This window comes from Stegostoma tigrinum, chromosome 25, assembly GCF_030684315.1.
Source record: "Stegostoma tigrinum isolate sSteTig4 chromosome 25, sSteTig4.hap1, whole genome shotgun sequence".
Classification (NCBI taxonomy): Eukaryota; Metazoa; Chordata; class Chondrichthyes; order Orectolobiformes; family Stegostomatidae; genus Stegostoma; species Stegostoma tigrinum.
In genome coordinates this window covers 47,451,197-47,472,595 of record NC_081378.1, presented here as the reverse complement: position 1 = coordinate 47,472,595, position 21,399 = coordinate 47,451,197, and the positions used below count along the sequence as shown (strand labels likewise).

Sequence of the window (21,399 nt, the reverse complement as noted above, 5' to 3'; positions counted from 1 at the left end):
GAATTAAGAATCTAATGATGACCGTGAATCCATTGTTGTTTGTTGGAAAAACCCATCTGGTTCACCAATGTCCTTTAGGGAAGGAAACTGCCATCCTTACTTGGTCTGGCCTACGTGTGACACCAAACCCACAGCAATGTGGTTGACTCTAAACTGTCCTTGGGGTAATTAGGGATGGGCAATAAATACTGCCTGGTCAGCGATGCCCTTATCTCATGAATGAATAAAAGAATTGTACCTTGCCACTCAGCTGCCTCTCTGTTTAGAATTATTAACGCCAAACTTGGCAAGTTATCATAACAATTGCTGACTAACTCCACAATTGGGTAACAGAGGGTTCACTCGAGTTACGCCATACCAGACTTGAAACTCTCTGTACAGCTACTGCCAGACTCACTGAGTTTCTCCTGGTCACTCATGTGTTGCCAAATGCAAGAAAACCAAACATCTCTGTCACTTTTTCAGACATTGCTTGGGTTTGTTTCTTCCTCGCTGATGTGAAACTGAAAACATTACTTACTGTCATCTTTCTGCAACCCCTAATCCAAGCGCGATGCCAGCTGTTGGCACCATTACCGTTGGGTCAGTATGATGTTGTGCGAGCAACACATTTCAGTGGCATTCTGCACCGATTTTGTTCCAGGAAAGTTTATGATTTTGAGAAACAATGGAAAGTACGGTGGTAACATATCCTTATATTGCACTGGCAGGATTTTGAGGGTGAATCCAGGTTAATTTGAGCAACAAACAGTTCTAGTAGGATGCTGATTGTTGGAATCCCAATTTTAGCACAGTTGATGCATAGACGTTTAACAAGAAAGAAATTTACACACTGATGGATAACAAAGTACGGGGCTGGATGAACACAGCAGGCCAAGCAGCATCTCAGGAGCACAAAAGCTGACGTTTCAGGCCTAGACCCTCTGATGAAGGGTCTATGCCCGAAACGTCAGCTTTTGTGCTCCTGAGATGCTGCTTGGCCTGCTGCGTTCATCCAGCCCCACACTTTGTTATCTCGGATTCTTCAGCATCATGTTCCCATTATCTCTTACACACTGATGGAAGCACATTTACATTCTTTAATGATTCTATTAATGTTCTTGTGCCAAAAGGTACACACAAATGAATAGATTTATCACTTAATTATCAGTATCTTTCAAGATGTCATTTGACATCTATTATAATGTTGTGTAATTTAAGCAGATTCACCCAAAACACCTATTTCATTAAATAAAATGAACTGTTCTCAGTTGTCAATGATGCTTTCTGTTAGGATTTTTACCTTGTGGAGTTGAGCAGGACCACCCTGTCGCCTGTAGAATTGAGAGGCTAAATGTGACAAAGTTGCATTTGTGCAGCGCCTTTCACATCCCCGCACCATTTCAAAGCGCAAGGTACTTCTGACACGTGGCAGGTGATATAGGCGGAAGGAGCAGATGCCGATTTACACCCCACAAAGATTGCACAGCCAACAATACAATAACAACTTTCTAGCGAAGTGATTGAGGGATAGATATTGACCTGGCTAAAGGCAAGAGCTCTCCTGTACCCCAGTGTAGTGCCACATTGTTTGGTTTTACATCTACTTGGGAGAGCTGAATGACGTTTTGGATTTGTCCCCCTGGCATGGTTGTACGCTCCATCGTTAAGTATATTCAAAACTGATATCATAGATATTTGACATCTTTGAGAATCATGTGATATGGGAGGTAGCCAGGAAAGTAGAAATGACAGAAGATCATAATAGTGTGTAATGGTGGAGCAGCCTGTGTTGGGAGATTGCCATGATGTGTAATGGTGGAGAAGTCTGTATTGGGAGATTGTAATAGTGTGTAATGGTGGAGAAGTCTGTATTGGAAGATTGTAATAGTGTGTAACGGTGGAGCAGTCTGTATTGGGAGACTGCCATGGTGTTTAACGGTGAAGCAGTCTGTGTTGGGAGATTGCCATAGTGTGTAACGGTGGAGCAGTCTGTATTGGGAGATTGCCATAGTGTGTAACGGTGGAGCAGTCTGTATTGGGAGATTGCCATAGTGTGTAACGGTGGAGCAGTCTGTATTGGGAGATTGCCTTAGTGTGTAACGGTGGAGCAGCCTGTGTTGGGAGATTGCCATGGTGTGTAACGGTGAAGCAGTCTGTGTTGGGAGATTGCCATAGTGTGTAATGGTGGAGCAGTCTGTATTGGGAGATTGCCTTAGTGTGTTACGGTGGAGCAGTCCTGATGGTCTAATTCTGCAGCTATTTGGGATGTTCTTAGGGAGCCTCTGTTCAGTGTCACATCTGGAAGTTGGTACCTCTCTGTACTGACTGACGTGTTACCCTGGTTTTTGTACTTAGCTCTCTGGAGCGTGACTTGAACCCGTGGCCGAGTGACCGAGGAATTGGAGCACTATCCAGTTGAACTACAGCTGACACCACCAGTGACACAGCCAGGCCTGATCGGTGGTGAATATAGCACATATCCCGATGGCCCTGTCGTGAGGCTGGATTTGAGTTTTCTGCGCAGTGTGCAGAACTGACCGGAGATGTTGAATCCTGCTTCTGTCGGATTGCTTTACCGTATGGCTTCTGTGACAGTGAAGAAGCAGCTAAGTCCCTCAAACAGGCTCCAAGTGAACAGCTCTATGATGTTCTGGACTGCAGGTGACTTGCTGCAGCTACCTTGCTCCTTGTGGCAAAGACATTGCAGTTGATTAGATGCGTTATACGTGCTTCCACATCGATCAGAGCTGCTCTTCTGTTGAATGCACACGCAGATGTTTGGGGCCAAGTCAGGATTTAATCCTCAATTTCCTCCTCAGTGAGACCCGTAGTGGGGAGGGCAGGCAAACAGCTGTCTTTTTAACCCACGCGCTTCTCTTCTGGATGAGGAAGTACTAGCCAGAAACTGTGAATCTGCCCCCAACAGGCCAGCCCCCTTCAAAAAAAAAGCTTGCAGCATGAGGAAATGGTGTTATCTGTCACTCTGTGTTAAAAATGACATCTGTGTTTTGATTTGGTTAACATGCTCTCATTCTCCTGCCTGTGCAAAATAAGAACTATCTGCATTCCTTTTAGCAGAATAATATTTTAATTAAAACAAAAATCCTCCACCTCCCCACAACCCAGAATTCCCTTCCCTCCCTCTCCCTCTATCATAATTTCTTTATCTCTTTCCACACCCCCACTTCTAGTTTCTTCTGCCCAATGGATAGCCTGAGCTGCCCCAGAGGGCAGATGTGTCACATTCTTTATTTATACCCAGGGCTCTTATATTCCCTCTATCTCTCTCTTTCTGTCTCTCTCTCTCTCACTAGTCGCTTCTGGACATTGCTGCCAGCGAGTGCTTCAGATGGTGGTAGTAAGTGGCTGTCAGGTCAACTATTCCCCCAGTCAGGATGCCAACTGATAACTATTGGCCCCTGTAATGGAACTCAATTCAAACAACAAATAGGCTTTGAACCAATGGACTGGATACAGCAAGATGTCAGCAATTTAGTATGCATCAACTCACTGAAGAGCATGTTTATTCTCTTGCACACACTGGAGCAATCAGAGGAACAAACTGGGTGTAATTGGACCGAAATTACCTAAAATCACATTGCGATTTACAAGCAAACCTCCTTGCTTGTGAGCATTATATTTGCCATTGTTTGGGGAATGATACAGTGAATTGCAGCATGAAAGAAAAAATGCCTCATCTGGGATATTTGAACACTCCCCACCACCCCCCCCTTAAGAATTACTGAGTGGGGAGATTACAGCAAAGAATACAGAAGTACAGCTGCGGGATTATCATCGATGAAGCAAAAAAGAAATGGTCTGAAAATAATAAATGGCCTTTGTTAAATCATGGCTAAATATAGAATTCATTACATTGTGAAAAAAAGGAACGTTTCAACAAAAATCAATGGTTACGTTTTGCTTCCCCAAGTCAGAGGGGAAGGTTGAGAGAGAGGGAAAAAAAACACCTGCTTTGAGCCACCGAGAGAAATATCTGCACGTTAAGACTGACGGCCAGCTGCAACTTTGGATAACAATTGTGAACCATGTCTAGGAGGGTTACAGGGTCTGATGCTCCGTCTGTGTAGAATTCACTGCTCTTAGCTAAACTGGGTGTCAGGAATCGAAGGGGAACCCAGTTGATGTTTCATCATAGGAATGCCAAGTTCGTCTTCTCTTTAAATCTTCCCCAGTCCCAACATTATCAGAATTACTAAGCAAAAAGCTCAAAGAGTGATGAACTATTTTAATGATCCAATGATTTTTTAAATTCTGAGCTCGGCCTTGATCGAAGGAGCAGGGGGCCTATAGCTGCTGCTAAATTGGATGTCTGCATTTACTCGTCATTTATTCTTGGACATTTTGTAGTGTAAGCTTGGAGGGTCTGGCAGCCACTGTTGTTCCAGTGAGGGCTCCTGCAGAGCATAATTGTGGGGATTAGCTTTGACTGTCGAATAGGCCAATTACTCTGCTCGCACCCAATGCTAATGTATTAACATGGTGGCAGTAGGCCCTTCTGAGCCCCTGGGGACCATTGGCAGTTTGACAGAGGTGGCCAGGACAATTCCAGCTCAAATTAGAAGCAGCTACATGATAAAAGGGACCCTTGGAAGTTGTTCTTGGGATGCTCCTTTTCGTGTGAGGGGCCTGGCAGAAGGGCAGCTGTCGTTCCTGCAGTCTGAAGTAAAACCCTGAAAATGGAAGGTAATGATCCTGACACCATGAGTCAATGGCAGCATTGTAGAAAGGAGTATTTAGGCAGTCTACGCGTGGAGTGGATTCTCATATTCATTGTCCTGTTTCTTGAGAGTTGAGACCACACGACAACTAATCTGCAAAGTTGTCATTGTTTGCAAGCCTAGCTATTACAGCCGTCAGGGGTTCGTGAGTTAGTGCAAGAAACTGGTGTTGAGATACAAGATCAGCCATTATCTGATTCACTGTTGGAGCGGGCTGAAGGGCCTGGGTGGTCTCCTACCTGTCCCTACTCTCAATGTATCAGAGCCATGTCATAGCTCAACCAAGTTTATGTCCAAAACACCAATGTGGGACAATAGCAAACATCTTGTGAAGAAGGGTTACTGGACCCGAAACATTAACTCTGATTTCTCTCCATAGATACTGCCCAAGTTGCTGAGCTTTTCCGGAAATTTCTGTTTTTGTTTCTGATTTGCAGCATCCGCACTTCTTTCAAGCCTTTTTTTTTCTGATGAAGCTTATTTTTCCCGAAACATATTAACTCTGCTTTCTTTCCACAAATACTGCCAAACTTGATGAGTTTTTCCGGCAATTTCTGGTTTTGTAACTAAATAACTATTGTTTGGTGAACACAAGCATCTTGACTGTAAGCATTGACAAGTATATTTGGTCTTGAGATATTGAGCTCATCTGATACTAACCCAAGTGGGCAGCTTTCATTGTGAATTCCTACAGAATATTTGGCATGTGGAATAAGAAGGCCCAAACAATGCCCTCACAACTTCCAAAACCCACAGCTGGAATACTCTGAACAGTTTTAAGCCCCTTTTCTGAGGAAAGATACTCTGGCATTGGCAGCATTTTAGAGAAGGTTCATTAAGGAATTTTCTAATGAAAAAGGTTGAGTAGGTTGGGTCTGTTGTTCTCATTTGAGTTTAGAAGAGTGAGAAAAGACATATATTGAAACATGCCACATTTCTAGAGGACTTGATAGGGTGGATACAGAACAGTTGTTTCCCCTTGTGGGAAAGTCTAGGATCAGATGGCCTAATCTCAAAGTCTGGATTCATCCGTTTAAGACAGAGGTGAGGAGAATTGTTTTCCTCTTAGAGATTGGATAATCTGGCATTCTTCATTGCAGAGGTCTAAAGCAAGAAAGTGGAGTTAAGGATGGTCAGATCAGCCATTGAATGGCAGAGCTGACTCGAGGGGCCGAATGACCTACTTCTGCTCCTACATTTAATGGTCCAGGGCTCGGTGGAGTGCCCTCACTCTGCCCAGCTGACAACAGAGAGGGTCCATAAGGACTGGGCCCGTCTTAGTCCAGACCAATTGAACAAAAGTCTTTGCGAAATAACCAGAAATTTCCAATATTGACATAATGACGCAAAATGCTGCTGTGACTTGACCCGTGACATAGTAAAGGAAGTTGCTTCTGTCATCTTTTTTCATATCTACATTTCAACTTCTCACTGGCTTTCTTTTGCCTTGGAGTAGGTGAGTGATTGCTTCTCACAGCGTGCAATGTGAATCAAGTAGCGGTGGACTCCGGGTGGAGCAATCCCGGTCAATGCGAAACTAACGCTGTCCGTGGTTAGGAGTACCTGTGTTTATAAACCATTGTTCATTGCTCTGTTACAGCAGTTGTATGCAGCCCAACTGGCTGCAATGCAGGTGTCTCCTGGAGCCAAGTTACATGGTATGTCGCAGGCCAACCTGAACAACACCCTGTCACCCAACAACGCCCAGGCAGAGAAAGGCAGAACCACCCCTCCACCCAAAAGCAAGGTACTGTTCTCAGCTTTAGGCTGGTTTGCTTCAGACATAATTGTGCACCCTTCTGAATTGTTAAAGGTTTGTGCTTCTAATTTTGACCTGTTCCTTTGCTACAGCTACAGAGAGGAAGCTCAGCTGGGGGTGGGGATGCTGAGAGGAATATCCTCGAAGGGGAAAGCTTTAAAAAAGGAAGCTGCTTTGCTTGTGGGCAGCATAGACATGAGTGTTTGAAGAGTTCAGAAACTGAGGTTCCTTCTGTCTGTTCAGCCAGATCCCATGGAGTTATTCCAAGGACAGTAAGGAATTTTGCAAGGTAATAATCATTCCCCATCTATCACCAGCCAGATGGATCTCATGAGTCAAAAACAGAAGTTGCTGGACAAGCTCAGGTCTGGCAGCATTTGTGAAGAAAAATTTAGAGTTAACTTTTCGGTTCTGGTGACCTTTCCTCGGAACTATGAGTCATAAGGGTCATGTTCCAATTTTAGGACCTTGCTGTGCACCAATTAACTTTTTCTGTGTTTGGCTCTGAATCAGCTGATGAACCAGTGTTTATCAGATACAAACGTAGAGACATGGGAGTGCAGGCTCATAGCTCTTTGACAGTGGAGTTGTAGGTAGGCAGGGTAGCGAAGAAGGTGTTTGGTACGCTTGCCTTTAATGGTCGGTGCATTGAGCATAGGAGTTGGGAGGGTCAAGTTGTGGCTGTACAGGACATTGGTTAGGCCGCTTTTGGAATACTGCATTCAATTTTCATCTCCCTGCTATGGGAAGGATGTTGTTGAACTTGAAAGGGTTCAGAAAAGATTGACAAGGATATTGCCAGGGTTGAAGGGTTTGAGCGATAGGGAGAGGCTGAATAGAATGGGGCTATTTTCCCTGGAGCGTCAGAGGCTGAGGAGTGACCTTACAGAGGTTTATAAAATTGTGTGGGCCATGGATACAGTGAATAGTCAAGATCTTTTCCCCAGGGTAGGACAGCCAAGAGCTAGAGGGCATAGTCAAAAATCACATGCCACCAGGTTATAGTCCAACTGGTTTATTTGAAGGCACAAGCTTTCAGAGTTTCACTCCTGAAGAAGGGGTGAGGCTCTGAAAGCTTGTGCCTCAAATAAACCTGCTGGACTATAAACTGTTGTGTGATTTTTGACTTTGTCCTCCCCAGCTTAACACCGGCACCTCCACATTATACAGGGCAGAGGTTAAAGTTGAGAGGGGAAAGACATAAAAGGGTGTGGACATAAGGGGTAACTTTTTCACGCAGAGGGTGGTGCGTGTATGGAATGAGCTGCCAGAGGAAGTGGTGGAGGCTGGTACAATTACAACATTTAAAAGGCATCTGGATGGGTATTTGAATATGAAGCGGTGAGAGGAATGTGGGCCAAATGCTGGCAAATGGGACTAGATTAATTTATTATGTCAGGTCGGCATGGACAAGTTGGACCAAAGGGTCTGGTTCAGTGCTGTACATTTCTTTGACTCTATATCACATTAAAATTAAGCCACATGTTTGTGAGGTCACTTGGGGTCTGTATAGGTCATTAAAGTACAATGTTAAGTGTGAGTTCTGTTTCCATTGGAGAGCTCAGGGCAGGTCAGACATTTTTGGAATTTCTCGCTTATTGTTGAAATTGGACAAAAAAAATGGAGCTCTTTAAAAAAAAACTTGAGTTACGTTAAGCAGGAGTTTTGTTAATACCTCGATTTGAATACCTTTAGCTGGCCTCAGAAGTGAGAGTACCTTGGGAGAAGATTAATTTTGATAATTACATACAAGTGAAAGACCTCCTCAGATCATTGTTTCCAGTGAAACCATTAACTCATCCCTTAGTGTGTCTGTAACAAAGATAATTGTAATCTGACCTGAGACTGACAGAAACTGCAATGCTTTGTTTGAATTAACACCTCACCCATTTTACTCTCGTTTCAAAGACAACTGAAGCTGAAATGGCTGGAGTGTTAGATGGGAAGGGGTTGGGGGTGGGGGTTGGTGGGGGGAAAGGGTGCTGAGGCTGGTGGGAAATGCAGTTTGATCGCATCATGTCCCTGCTAGGTCATTTCCACTAAGCTAATCCTCGTTGCGGTGCAGGATGGGAAATCTTGCTGCTCTGTTTGCAGCGTCACTGACACACAGAGGATCAAACACTTCCCCACCCTCCCACTTCCACACTCCAAGCATTTAAAACCCAACCGCAATCCAGGGTTTAAAAAAAAATAGAATGCAGCCCAAGCTGGCAGGGTGAGCCGCCATCTTGAATTTCTGCAGTCCAGTCCATGTGTGGTTTATTTATTTTGTTTTTTGTCTATTTTTCCCCTCATTTGCATCACCAGCTCACCCAGGCTTTCCACGTTGATGTATGGGCTGAATGTGAAGCTCCCCCAGACCCCTGAATTGGCTGCAATGGCCTGAATCGCTGCGCTGCACTGACCAGCGAACAAAAGCAGGCATTGTCAGGGGTCAAGCAAGATAAGATGTTCGCTCTACAGTCCAGCTCAACAACACAATTGAACACCGTAGTTTGACAGTTGTGAAAATAACCTGGATATCACCAACCCCATAGGGTCACTCTGCTTCACAAGCTCTGGAAACAATCCCCAGTTTATCATTGTTCTCTTGTTAAAATATTTATTGTGATTTATGCACTGCAGTCTCGCATCCCTGCACCGGATTTGTCTATAGCTATCTGAGCAATCGTGCGCTGTTATCTTTTGTTTTCATTTACTTTTCTGTGTGAGGAACGTCATAGGTGGGAAAACTAAATAGTTTTCTACCTGTTGTCTTGGCTCTCAGCCTCTGAATGGCAGGTCATTAGCAACAGAGACTCTAGGAACATGTATAGTGATGCTGCCCCTGACCTACCCACCATGCATCGTGTGAACATTGCGACCACATCCCTGTTTATGGGCAGGTTGGACGGCTGAGTTTTTGAGAGAGACTGCACTTCAAGTATACTTCACTGGCCATAAAGAATTTTAGTCCGCCCTGGGATTGTGAAGATGCTACATAAATGCACATTTGCTTTCACTTCATTCACCTCCTGACGCACACTCTGAGAATTGCCTTCCCTCATTCGGCTCCGTACGCCTGTACTAGCTCTATTATTTAGACCGGCTCCATTGCCTCACCCAGCACTGGTACCTAGTACCAATCTCCTGGCCTTTCGCCATTTCCCCGTCAAGCATTACTAACCAATAAACTCATCCAATGCCCTCACAGCTGCCACATCTCATGCAGTGGGATCCCATAAACAGCGACATATTTAGAACCAGAGAATCCTTTCGCTGATGATGCCTGGGGATACATGTCCTCAGTGCAGCGGGGAGATTCCCCCTGCACCCTCTCCCTTCGTCCTGTGGCTTGTTGTACGTTATCTGACCCTACCTGGTCTGGCCTGCATGTGATGTCAGCTCCGTGGCAGTGTACTTGATTCTTAACTGGTCTCCAAAATGACCAGTTGTGTCAAGCTGGTACAAAGTCGAAAAGGGATAAAACAGGTCAAATCTCCTCGCATCAACCAAGGTACCAGAGATGACGATGGTGAACTCAATCCTTTGCACAGTCCGCAACAGCTGGGAGAGCTTTCCCACAGCACCAGCTGTGACAATGTCACAGTATCATACAGACACTGCCGCACCATCCCTGCCACACTATCACATTGATGTGATAGGCTCGGCAGACGTGGCGACCAAGTGGGATACTGTCAAGAGAGCATTACCCTGGGAGGCCTCAACATTGGCTGCAGACCCCATGAAGTCCGATGGCTTCAGGCTAAACATGGGCAAGGAAACCTGCTGCTGATTACCACATACCGTCCTCCCTCAGCTGATGAATCAGTAGACCTCAATGTCGAACAACACTTAGAGGAAGCACTGAGGATGTCAAGGGCACTCTGGGTGAGGATTTCAATGTCCACCACTAAGAGTGGCTTGGCAGCAGTACTACTGATCGAGCTGGTCAGTCCGAAAGGGCACAGCTGCTCGACCGGGTCTGCAGCAGGTAGTGACAGAACCAACAAGACGGATAAAACTTATTCGTTCTCATCCTTAGCGATCTTCCAGCTGCATTTGTGTCTGTGCATGACATCATTGGTAAGAGTGACCACTGTACAATCCTTGTGGAGATGAAATCTTGCCTGGGCATCCACGGGGTGCTGTGGGCCATCAACCGCAGCAGAATTATACTCCAGCACAATCTGTAACCTCAGGGTCCGGCATATTCCCCCCTCAACCATTACCATCAAGCCAGGGGATCAACTCTAATTCAGTGAAGAGTGCAGGAGGGCATGCCAGGAGCAGTACCAGGCATACCTGCAGTTGAGGTGTCAACTTGGTGAAGCTACCAAACAGGACTATTTGCACACCAAGCTTCAGAAACTGTGTGCAAAGGACAGAGTTAATCAATCTCACAATCAACAAACCAGAGCTAAGCTCTGAGTTATACACCCTCCAGTCCTGAATGATGGTGGCAACAGCTGACAGGAGTCAGAGGCTCCAGATGTATCTCTATCCTCAATGACGGAAGAGCCCAACACATCAAGCAGCCCTAGCCAAGCTGTTCCAGTACAGTTACAACACTGGCATTGACCCAACAATGTGGAAAATTGTCCAAGTATGCCCTGTACATGAAAAGCAGGACATATCCAACCTAGCCAAATCCCACCCAATCAGTCTGCACTCCATCATCTGTAAAGTGATAGAAGATGTCATCAACGGCGCTATCAAGCAGCATCTGCTCAGCAATAACCTGCTCAGTGACACCCAGTTAGGGTTCTTCCAGGGCCACTCAACCCCTGACCTCATGACAGCCTTGGTTCCAACATGGACGAAAGAGCTGAATTTCAGAGGTAGGTGAGAATGACAGCCGTTTACATTTGACTGAGTGTGATATGAAGAGAACTCCAGCAAAACTGCAGTTAATAGGAATCTGAAAGAAAATTCTTTATTGGTTGGAGTCATACCTGGCACAATGGATGATGGTCATGGACGTTGGAGGTCAGTTATCTCAGCTCCAGGACATCTCTGCAGGAGTTCCTCAGGGGAGTGTCCCAGGCTATAAATCGGAAAATGATGGAGAACATCAGCAGATCTGGCAGCATCTGTGGAGAGAGAAACAAAGTTAATATCTTGTGTCTGATTTTCTTAAACACCTTCAGCTGCTTCATCAATGACTTTCCCCCCATCTTAAGGTCAAAAGTGGAGATGTTTGCCAATGACTCAACATTGTTCACCATTTGTGACTCCACAAATCCTGAAGTAGTCCACATACATGTGCAGGAAGACCTGCTTACACTGAAAAGTAGCAAATAGCATATGTTAGGCAACCACCATCTTAAACAAGAGAGAATCTAACCTTTGTCTGTTCATTTTCAATGACATTATCGTCACAGAATTCCCCAGAGTTAACACCATGGGGAGTAGCATTGACCAGAAACCAAGCTGGACTAGTCGTATAAATACAATGACTACAAGAGCAGGTCAGAAGCTAAGGGGTCCTGTAGCGAGTAACTCACCTCTTGACTCCCCAAAGCCTGTCCAGCATCTACAAGGCAGAAGTCAGGAGTGTGATGGAATACTCCCCACTTGCCTGGTTGGCTGCAGCCCCAACAACATAACAATTTAGAAGGACAGGGGCAGCAGATACATGGGAACATCACCCCCTGTAATTTTCCCTCCAAGCTGCTCCCCATCCTGACTTGGAAACTTTTGCTGGGTCAAGAGCCTGGAACTTCCTACTCGAGGGTATTATGGGACTACCTACCAACATTTCAAGAAGCAGCGCACCATCATCTTCTCAGGGGCAATTAGGGACGGAGAGTAAATGCACGTTCACGTGAACGAATTAAGAAAGACCTTCTGAGTCGTGAGCCTGATTGACCTGCCTGTTAGACTCCGCCCCGACAGAATCACCGACATTGGAAACTCGTCACTTTCAGCCCTGTGAGTGTGACGAAATTGACAGCTCCAGCACGTGCCCTGCCCGCGGCTGCCCCTTTTGCTGTAATGCTGCTCAATTTTGTTAACTTCATTCATGCGTTTCAACACCGATCAGCCCTTATTTCTGTACAGGCTACGTTAAACTCACAAGGTGGGAGCTGCAGATAAAGCTATGCAGAGCTCATTGCTTGTGTAGCTTTTTGAAGGAGCCTGAGAATTTGTCAGCACGAGTAAACGGTGATGCCAAGAATTGATTCCACTGACGCTTCCCTGCTGCACGCATGTCAGAGTTCAGTTTCAATAGAGAAGAAAATATAATTTGAAGATTGACAGCAGATGAGATACCTGCTGTGTTCCATTGAATTTTATCGAGAAATATAAAATATGTATAGAATAGCATTCAAAGTCCTTGCAATTTGTCTGCGGATGTAATAGAGGACAACGACAACAAAAATTTGAATTAATTTGGAGTCTTTAATGTGGTAAAGCACCTCGAGACACTTCACAGAAGAATTATTATGCAATTTTGACAACAAGGTACATAAAGAGGCATTAGGACAGATGACCAAAAGCTGTGGCACTAACATAGCTTTGAAGAAATACAGAGATGGTACGTGGTTCTGGTTGGGGTGAGGGGGAAGAGATGGGATTTCAGATCAGTAACAGAACAGTGAAATTCAGGGTCATGTAAGAGGCCACAATTGGAGAGGTGATCCAGGACTGTTGTAGAGCTGGAAGAGCATTCCAACATTTAATATTAAGGCCATCTAGAGTACCTGGTTAGCTCAGTCATCTAGGGGGCATAGTGCAGAAAATGCCAACAGCACATCCTCCAGACGCGGTCTGGGTGCTGCCTGCTCTCTTTGCCCCAGAGTAATAGAGCTACCCGATATCTAGGAACCCCTCGTTGTCTCTGCTTCCGTTCCATAAGACCATAAGACATAGGAGTGAAAGTAAGGCCATTCGGCCCATCGAGTCCGCTCCGCCATTTAAATCATGGCTGATGGGCATTTCAACACCACTTCCCTGCACTCTCCCTGTAGCCCTTGATTCCTTGTGAGATCAAGAAGTTATCGATCTCTGTCTTGAAGACATTTAACGCCCCGGCCTCCATTGCACTCCGTGGCAATGAATTCCACAAGCCCACCACTCTCTGGCTGAAGAAATGTCTCCTCATTTCCGTTTTAAATTTACCCCCTCTAATTTTAAGGCTGTGCCCACGGGTCCTAGTCTCCCCACCTAACAGAAACAACTTCCTAGCGTCCACCCCTTCTAAACCATACATTATCTTTTAAGTTTCTATTAGATCTCCCCTCAATCTTCTAAACTCTAATGAGTACAATCCCAGGATTCTTAGCCGTTCATCGTACGTTAAACCTACCATTCCAGGGATCATCCGTGTGAATCTCCGCTGAACACGCTCCAGGGCCAGTATGTCCTTCCTGAGGTGTGGGGCCCAAAGTTGGACACCAAAACAGTTGAGAGAGTGCCCGCAGCAGTGCTCGCCCTTTCTCCCCTATAATGGCAGGACTGTCCTGTGAGGGGAGATTGGTTTGACTGGGCCTGTAGTCACCTGAGTTGAGAAGAATAAGAGAGGATCTAATTGCAAAGTGTAAAGTTCGAACAGGGTCAGACAGATTTGATACAGAGAGAATGCTCCCCATTTCTGGGAAGGCCAGAAAACATGGGTCACAATCTCAGGCTTGGGGAAGGTCATTTGGGACTGAGCTGAGGAAACATTTCCTCAGTCAGAGTGGTCATCCTGTGGAATTCTATCCCACAGATAACTCTGAAGGTCGCCGAGTGTATTCAAGAAAGAGATTGATAAATGTTTGGACATTAAAGACATTTAGAGGCACAGAGAGAAAGCAGAAATGTGATGTTACGATCGAGGGTCAGTCACGAATGGCTGAATGAGGGCCTACTCCCGCTCCTTATTTCTGTAATCAAATTCCAGTCAAGTTTAACCACAAAGTGTGATGTTCCAAATCAGCTATAACTTGGAGCCACTCTGAGAAGTTTCCTATGACTGCAACTGTTCAGGTCTTAAGGGCAGTCAAGCAGAATCAACCATTTGCCTCTGCTCTCCCATCCCACGGGGAGAGTGTTAAAATATGTAGCTGGACACCACTGAGTGACATTAGGTCCAATATCACGCAGTATTCTCAGTGATGAAAACATCCGTCAGTTCAATCTTGCAGGGACCAGTTATCCAAGAATTCACAATCTTTTGGTGGGAGAGAATTTTTAGTTTTCAGTTTGTGGATCCCAAGATAAAGAGATCTGAAGCCTAACTGAATGAAAATGTCTTGTGCTTCCAGCAAGATAGAAACACTGCAATTGCTGTTGGCCTTCTGAGGCAGTAGTAGAATCCCTATCTCTGAGCTAGAAACTCTATGTTTGGATTCCACACCAGGATTTATTGGCCAAAAAGGTATGTTTGTAAGGTCGACAAACTGGTCTTTTATCAAATTGTGAATCCTTCCGATATGTTGATGGGAGTGTGGGGAGTGTCCTGGACATTCATCCCGCAGATGGTACTTTGCTGATAAGTGTAGACTATTGCAGAACAAGTCCATGGTCCAACCGTCAGAAAGGAGAAGTGGGAGACAAGACAGTGGGAATGTCAATACAGTTAACGACATCAGTGTTACTAGGAATGGGTTGTTTCAAGTTATGTTGGGAGATCTCATGGATCTGAGGTCGCTAGAACCAGCTGTCTGTTCCTATTCTCTAGATGCTGAGAAATGACTGTGAATGATTTAAGGTCTCAACCTCTGATCTGAGACATAGATGACCGTAAGGGTCCACGATGATCCTCATTACAAAGACTTCCATTTGACTTGAATGGCCTTCAAGAATGTGCAAAATTTTCCTTGTGTCAGGTCCTTCTGAAAGAGACTTTGCCGCTGAAATAGCTGTCTCTTGATTTAGGATTTAAAGCCATCCTCTTAAGAAGCCAATATTTACAGTAGCGCAGCTTTTCTGGCTTACGTGCAGTGAAAGCTTTCAGGACTGAGGGTTGACTGAACAGTTGGAAATTAAGCTTGACAGGCCTTTGTTCAGAGAACCGAGCTGCCCAAATGGGCACGAGACGGGGAGCGACCGAATCGAACAGCAAAGTGAATTCAAGTGGTCCTGCTCCTGTTTCTCAGATTTCACAAGGCAGTGGGACAGTGCCTGTGGAAGAACAAAATGTTGTTTCAACTCAGAACCCCCACTGCTCGCCCTGTGCCTGCAGTGAATTAATTGTTGTTTCATTAATCAGTTGGAGGAGTGTGTGGGTGCAGCTGGGAGGTGAACATTATCAGATCCCGCCATCCTGTCATGTGAACGTCCTCTGTCTTAATTTGATGCAATTATTTCATCAACGGGACAATATCAGCAGCCTGATTAATTTAGAAAGCATGCTTTTACAATTGAATGGACCTCTTTAATTCTCATTATGTTCACTGATAGTGAAAAAATGAGTATTTATGAAGAGTTGTCTCAGATTCTCGTGTTTATTGGCTTTCAGAGGCATGAGCCACAGTGTTCAATGTGTCTTTCGCTCTTTACAATGCACTCTGCTGTTTCAGCCTGACTCACTGCGTGCGGTTTTATGTTTCCCTGCTCTCCAGGACGAGGTGACACAGCCACTGAACCTCTCAGCCAAGCCGAAAACGTTTGACCCCACAAAATCACCCGCGTCACCCAACTCCCCCCAGATTCCCTCATTGAAAATGAGCACAGGATCGAGCCACCTCAAACCGGTCATGTCTGCCACGTTGAGCGGCCCACCTGGTCGAATGACCTCAATAGGTATGGTACCAGACCAGTCGATCCTGTTCTTCCTCTGCGCTTTGTGCCAAGTCTGTACCTGTGTAAACATCTGTGATTGTGCCAGTGAGTATGCTAGTGAGTGGGTATGTGTGAGATTGTGGCTAAATGTGCCGATGATCATGTGTAAGAGTGAGTATATGTGTGCCAGTGAGTAGGTTGGCACAGTGGTTAGCACTGCTACCTCATAGCACCGAGCTCCAAGGTTCAATTCCACCCTTGGGTGACTGTCTGTGTAGAGTTTGCATGTTCTCCCCGTGTCTATGTGGGATTGCTCTGGTTTCCTCCCACTGTCCAAAGGTTAGGTGGATTGGCCATGCTAAATTGCCCATAGTGTTCAGGAATGCGTAGGCGAGGTGGGTTAGCCATGAAATGCAGGGTTACAGGGATAGGGTAGGGTTGAGGGTCTGAGTGAGCTGCTCTTCAGAGGGTCAGTGTGGACCTGATGGGCTGAATGGCCTGCTTCCATACTGTAAGGTTTCTATGAGCATGTGTGAGAGTGTGTACACAAGTGAGTGAGGCATTGGGGGTGAGTGAGCAAGTATATGAGTGAGTGAGCAAGTTTCTGCCCGTCTGTGTTAGCATGCGAGTGGGTTTGTACGTGCGTGTCTTTTTCCCAACAGAACACTAGTTACCAGATGCATGAATTTACGAGTCGGATGTTCTGCATTCCAAAAATGGACCCTGTCTGTGCTTTGCAGGGATCTGTCTGACAGAGAAGCAACTGGTTTAAGTTTCAAATGATAACTTGTTCATTCGCTCCACCTGCACTGCTGCCCCTTCTTCCTTCCCATTGTTTAGTACACATTAAGTAACTGCTTCCTCTACTGCCCCCTTGCTGTGGCTCCCTTACTGCCCCTCTGTCCATCCCTCCCTTTTTATGCCAATTCCCCTCTGCTCCTATCCCTTTCCCTATCTGCCAGGCCACCTCATTGATGCAGATTTAGCTTCCGAGAACAGATTGCACTCACGACACTGGACTATATCAGTATACGTGGCAATGAACCGAAAAAGCAACAAGCCTGCACTCCCAATTAACTTGCATTATTCAGGCAAATTCCTGGGTGTGACTTAAATGATGGCTGGTCATGAATTAACAAGTTCGGAGAAAACTCAGACCAATTCTTTTGTTGTGATGTCACTGCAGCTGCCTTGTGCCTTTTATTTGTCGGCGCAAACTGTTTCACATTCCTGTAAAAACTTGCAGGCAAACACGCACGATAACGGTGAAAGAATGTAGATGCTTATTGTTCGGTGTTGCTCTTCAGTCCTGTCTGCTGAGAGTGTGGAAGAAAACCTACCTTTTCAGGGTCACAGAGTGGATTAGAGACTTTATTTATGTTATGTTAAGATACTGCCAATATTTTACATTTAACAGACCGAGACCTTTCTTTTAAAAGAAGTAAAATAATTTGCATTTACATAGAACCCTTTGCAAGTTCAGAATATTCCCCAACTTTGCAGAGAATTAGGTACTTCAAAAGTGCAATTCCTGTTGAAACATATTGGAGTGCGACAGCTAATTTGTACGCAGTAAGCTCCCACAAATGGCGACAAGGTAATGGCCACGTACCCTGTTTTGACTCAGTGTTGGTTGAAGAGTAAATACTGGGGAGGAACACTGGGGATGGTGGCTCAGTTTCTCTTCACAATCATGCCATTGAATCATCCCACACACGCCTGAACATGCAGTGTTTTTGTTGGGGCGGGGGTGGGGGGGGGGAGGTGTCACTGTTCAAAATTTTGTCAGTCGGACCGCGCACCTGATATTGAAGCGCTCCGTCAGTACGGCACTGGAGCGTCTCCCTGAAATTCTGCTCTTGAGACCAAAACTGGGACTCCAAACCTTGTGATTTAGAAGCATAGTTTGGTTAAACAAAGATCATGTTTGGCAAATCTGATCAAAGTTTTTGAGACAGTTACCAAGAATGTCAGCAAGGGTGGAAGCACAGAGAATGCTGGAGAAGCTCCGTAGGTCTGACAGCGGGTTGGGAGAAAGAGAGGTAATGTTTCAAGTGCAGTGACCCTTCTACAAAACTTCTCTCCCTTACAAATTTTCTATCTAATTAATCATACAATTCCCTTTCGAATGCCTAATTTGAGGATGTTTGAAGTAGTTTTTTTCTCACATTATCCATGTCACTTTTATCTATGCCCTATCATTTCATTTCTTTTATAACTGGGAATAGCTGCTCCCTCTCCACTGCCTCCAGTCCAGCCTGGTCATGATTTTTGAGAACCTCCATCAAACCTCATTTTGGCTTTCCTCCCTCCATGGAGAACAGTCCCATGTCTTCAATCTATAGCTGAAGTTTCTCATAGAATCACAGAACCTCTGGAGCACAGAAGGAGGTTATTCAGCCCATCAAGTCTGCACTTCCAGTCCGACAACTGTCCCACCCAGACCCACCCCCTTCCCCATCCCCAACCACATGGGTTTGTTTTAACAACAGTGAACCTGTCTAACCTGCACATCACTGGACACAACGGGGCAATTTAGCACAGCTGGTTGACCGCCAAATGATCACATCTTTGGACTGCGGGAGGAAACCGCAGCACGCGGAGGAAACCCACGCAGACATGGGGAGAATGTGCAAACTCTGCACAGATAAGTCGCCCGAGGGTGGAATCTAACCTGGGTCCCTGACGCCATGAGATCCTAGAGCCATTCTTGTAGTTCGCACCTGCACTGTCTCCAATGCATCCACATTCTTCCTATACTGTCACCCACAACTGCACCGAATAATCCAGCTGAGATCTAACAAATGCCTTGTCAAAGTTCTACATCATCTCCTCGTTCTTGTGCCCTGTGCCCCAGTAAATCTTTAATTAGGAGACAAATGCCAGTTTAATGGGCTCCGTTGGTGGCAGTGTGGATGGCTATCAATGGCTTTTGCCCAACTTGAAATCAGTTTGGAATCTGGTCCCCATCTGCCTCATCCCATCCAATTAAATCCACCCACCCAACGCCAGGGGAGGAGATAGGTTCCCCTGTGTGCGAGGCATAAACCTCACCCGTACAGCACAACACTCCTGACAGTGCTGCATTCCCTCAGTACTACTGAAGGGCTATGAGTCGGGGTTTCGGATTCACGTCTGTGGAGCAGAGTTTGAACCCATGATCTTCTGACTTACAGGTGCCAGTCATTGGGTGATGGCTGATGCCTGTCCAGCCTCCCTGCTGACCACTTAAAGGGTCGGATTAAACTATGTTAATTGCAGGTATTGACTTATCTGACCTGGACTGGAATCATCTGCCCATTTGGTCATTAGTTCCACCGTTCTGTGAGATAGCAGCACGCGCAGGAAATAGATCTCTTGATTTTCCTTTGATTCTAAGCAATTTGTTGTCATGCACCTTTTAGAATGAGGTTCCCGCTGGAAGTGAAGTTACTCCTTGCAGTTGCTGCTGCAATGAGACTCATCAGTCTTTGGCACCATTTTGCTTTCACCGAGTCAGGCTGTGAGATCAATATGAGACTTCTGTTGGCTGGAGCAGTGTCTTGAAAATGTTTGGGGTCTTTGAATTGATTTCTTTATTGTCACGTATATTTTGTTACAAAATGCAGTGAAAAGTATTGTACAGTGTCGCCATGCTCCGGCGTCATCTTAAAACACAGAAAAATGAACCAAAACATTGAATAGAAAGGCAGAAAAACGAAGAGATAAAGGAAAAATGTTCAACTTTACAGACCGAGATCACAAGGTGTAGAGCTGGATGAACACAGCAGGCCAAGCAGCATCAGAGGGGCAGGAAGGCTGACGTTCCGGGCCTAGGCCCAGAACGTCAGCCTTCCTGCTCCTCTGATGCTGTTTGGCCTGCGGTGTTCATCCAGCTCTGCACGTTGTTATCTCAGGTTCTCCAGAATCTGCCTTTCCTACTATCTCTGAAACAACTTTACAGTCCTTCCTGTTAAGTGCTCCACCAGGGGGCATAGACCTGGTAGCTAGGTAAAAATGCCCTTCACTGTGCTGCTGCTGCAATGAGACTCACCAGTCTTCGGCTCCATCTTGCTTCCACCGATGCCCTTCCCGTGGCTCCTCGATAGACCATGCCAGTGCAGTCAACACAGATGCTGCTGGGAGCACACCAACCCGAACTGGACTTGGCCACCACCTCCGTCAGTCCACTTCGGACCTGCCTTGCTGACGCAGCCGCTACTGATGCCATCGGGTCTCCTACCGGGCCCGACTCGCCTCCGTCAATCATGCAAATGTTGCCAGGAACCCAAAACCATCTCTGCTGTAGCAGCCTCTAGTCCGTGCTCAGACCGCCTCATCGATGCAGAAGCTGCTTTCATAATTGGGTCAATTGGTTGTATTCTTGCCAGTATGTGAGAGAGGGAGTTGTGGGATTTGATGACAATTGACAACGTTCAGTTAGAGGTGGAACCCTGGCCAATACCAGCAATGAGGGAGGGATCTGCCTTTGGATGGAAAGCTAAACTGAAGCTTTGTGTGTCCTTCTGAGTGGAGGATCAGATCCCTGCCGAACTGTTAGAAGAAGAAAAGCACAGCTCTCCCTAGTGTGTTAACTATATACCCTTCAACCAACATTAGTACGAATAGATTACCTGGTTATTTGTGGGATCTTGCTTTGTGCAATGTTGCCTGTGTTTTTTTTTATATTTGTTCACAGCATGTGGGGACCAACATCACGGCAGCTTCTTGAGAAGGTGCTGATGAGCCAGTGATATTGAAACAGCTATTGCTGCTACTCTTGGCTATTTCAGAGGGCAGACAAGAGTCAGCCACACGGCAGGGGACCCAGAGTCACGGCAGGATGACAGATTTCCTTCCTTAAAGGCCGTTAGGGAACTAGATGGGTTCTTGTCTTTTTTATTAATTCACAGGATGAGGCTGTCACTGGCTAAGCCAGCATTTATTTCCCATCCCTAATTGCCCTGATTCAGAGTCAACCACGTTGCTGTGGGTCTGGAGTCACATGTAGGCCAGACCAGGTAAGGATGGCAGTTTCCTTCCCTAAAGGGCATTAGTGAACCAGATGGGATTTTATGAAAATTGACAATGTTCGCAATCAACATTCGACTCTTAATTCTAGATTTTAAAACAATTTTTGAATTCAAATTCCACCCATCTGTCGTGGCAGGTTTCAAACCTGGGTCCCCAGGACATTACCTAGGTCTCTGGTTTAGCAGTCCGGCCAGCGCCTATGTTGCAGTTCATATA

General features: G+C 45.7%; 1 protein-coding gene across 9 annotated transcripts in view; it reads left to right on the top strand.

The window, feature by feature from the left end:
• sox5 (SRY-box transcription factor 5) overlaps nt 1-21,399 on the top strand; it is a 379,139-nt gene that overhangs the window by 276,308 nt on the left and 81,432 nt on the right. For 7 of the 9 annotated variants that reach the window (XM_048554395.2, XM_048554391.2, XM_048554396.1 and 4 more), the window contains 2 exons: nt 6,322-6,468; nt 16,011-16,191. In XM_048554395.2, the coding sequence (XP_048410352.1) occupies nt 6,322-6,468; nt 16,011-16,191 (328 nt within the window). The remainder of the gene's footprint in view (nt 1-6,321; nt 6,469-16,010; nt 16,192-21,399) is intronic. The other 2 variants (XM_059654702.1, XM_048554393.2) reach the window with 1 other exon arrangement.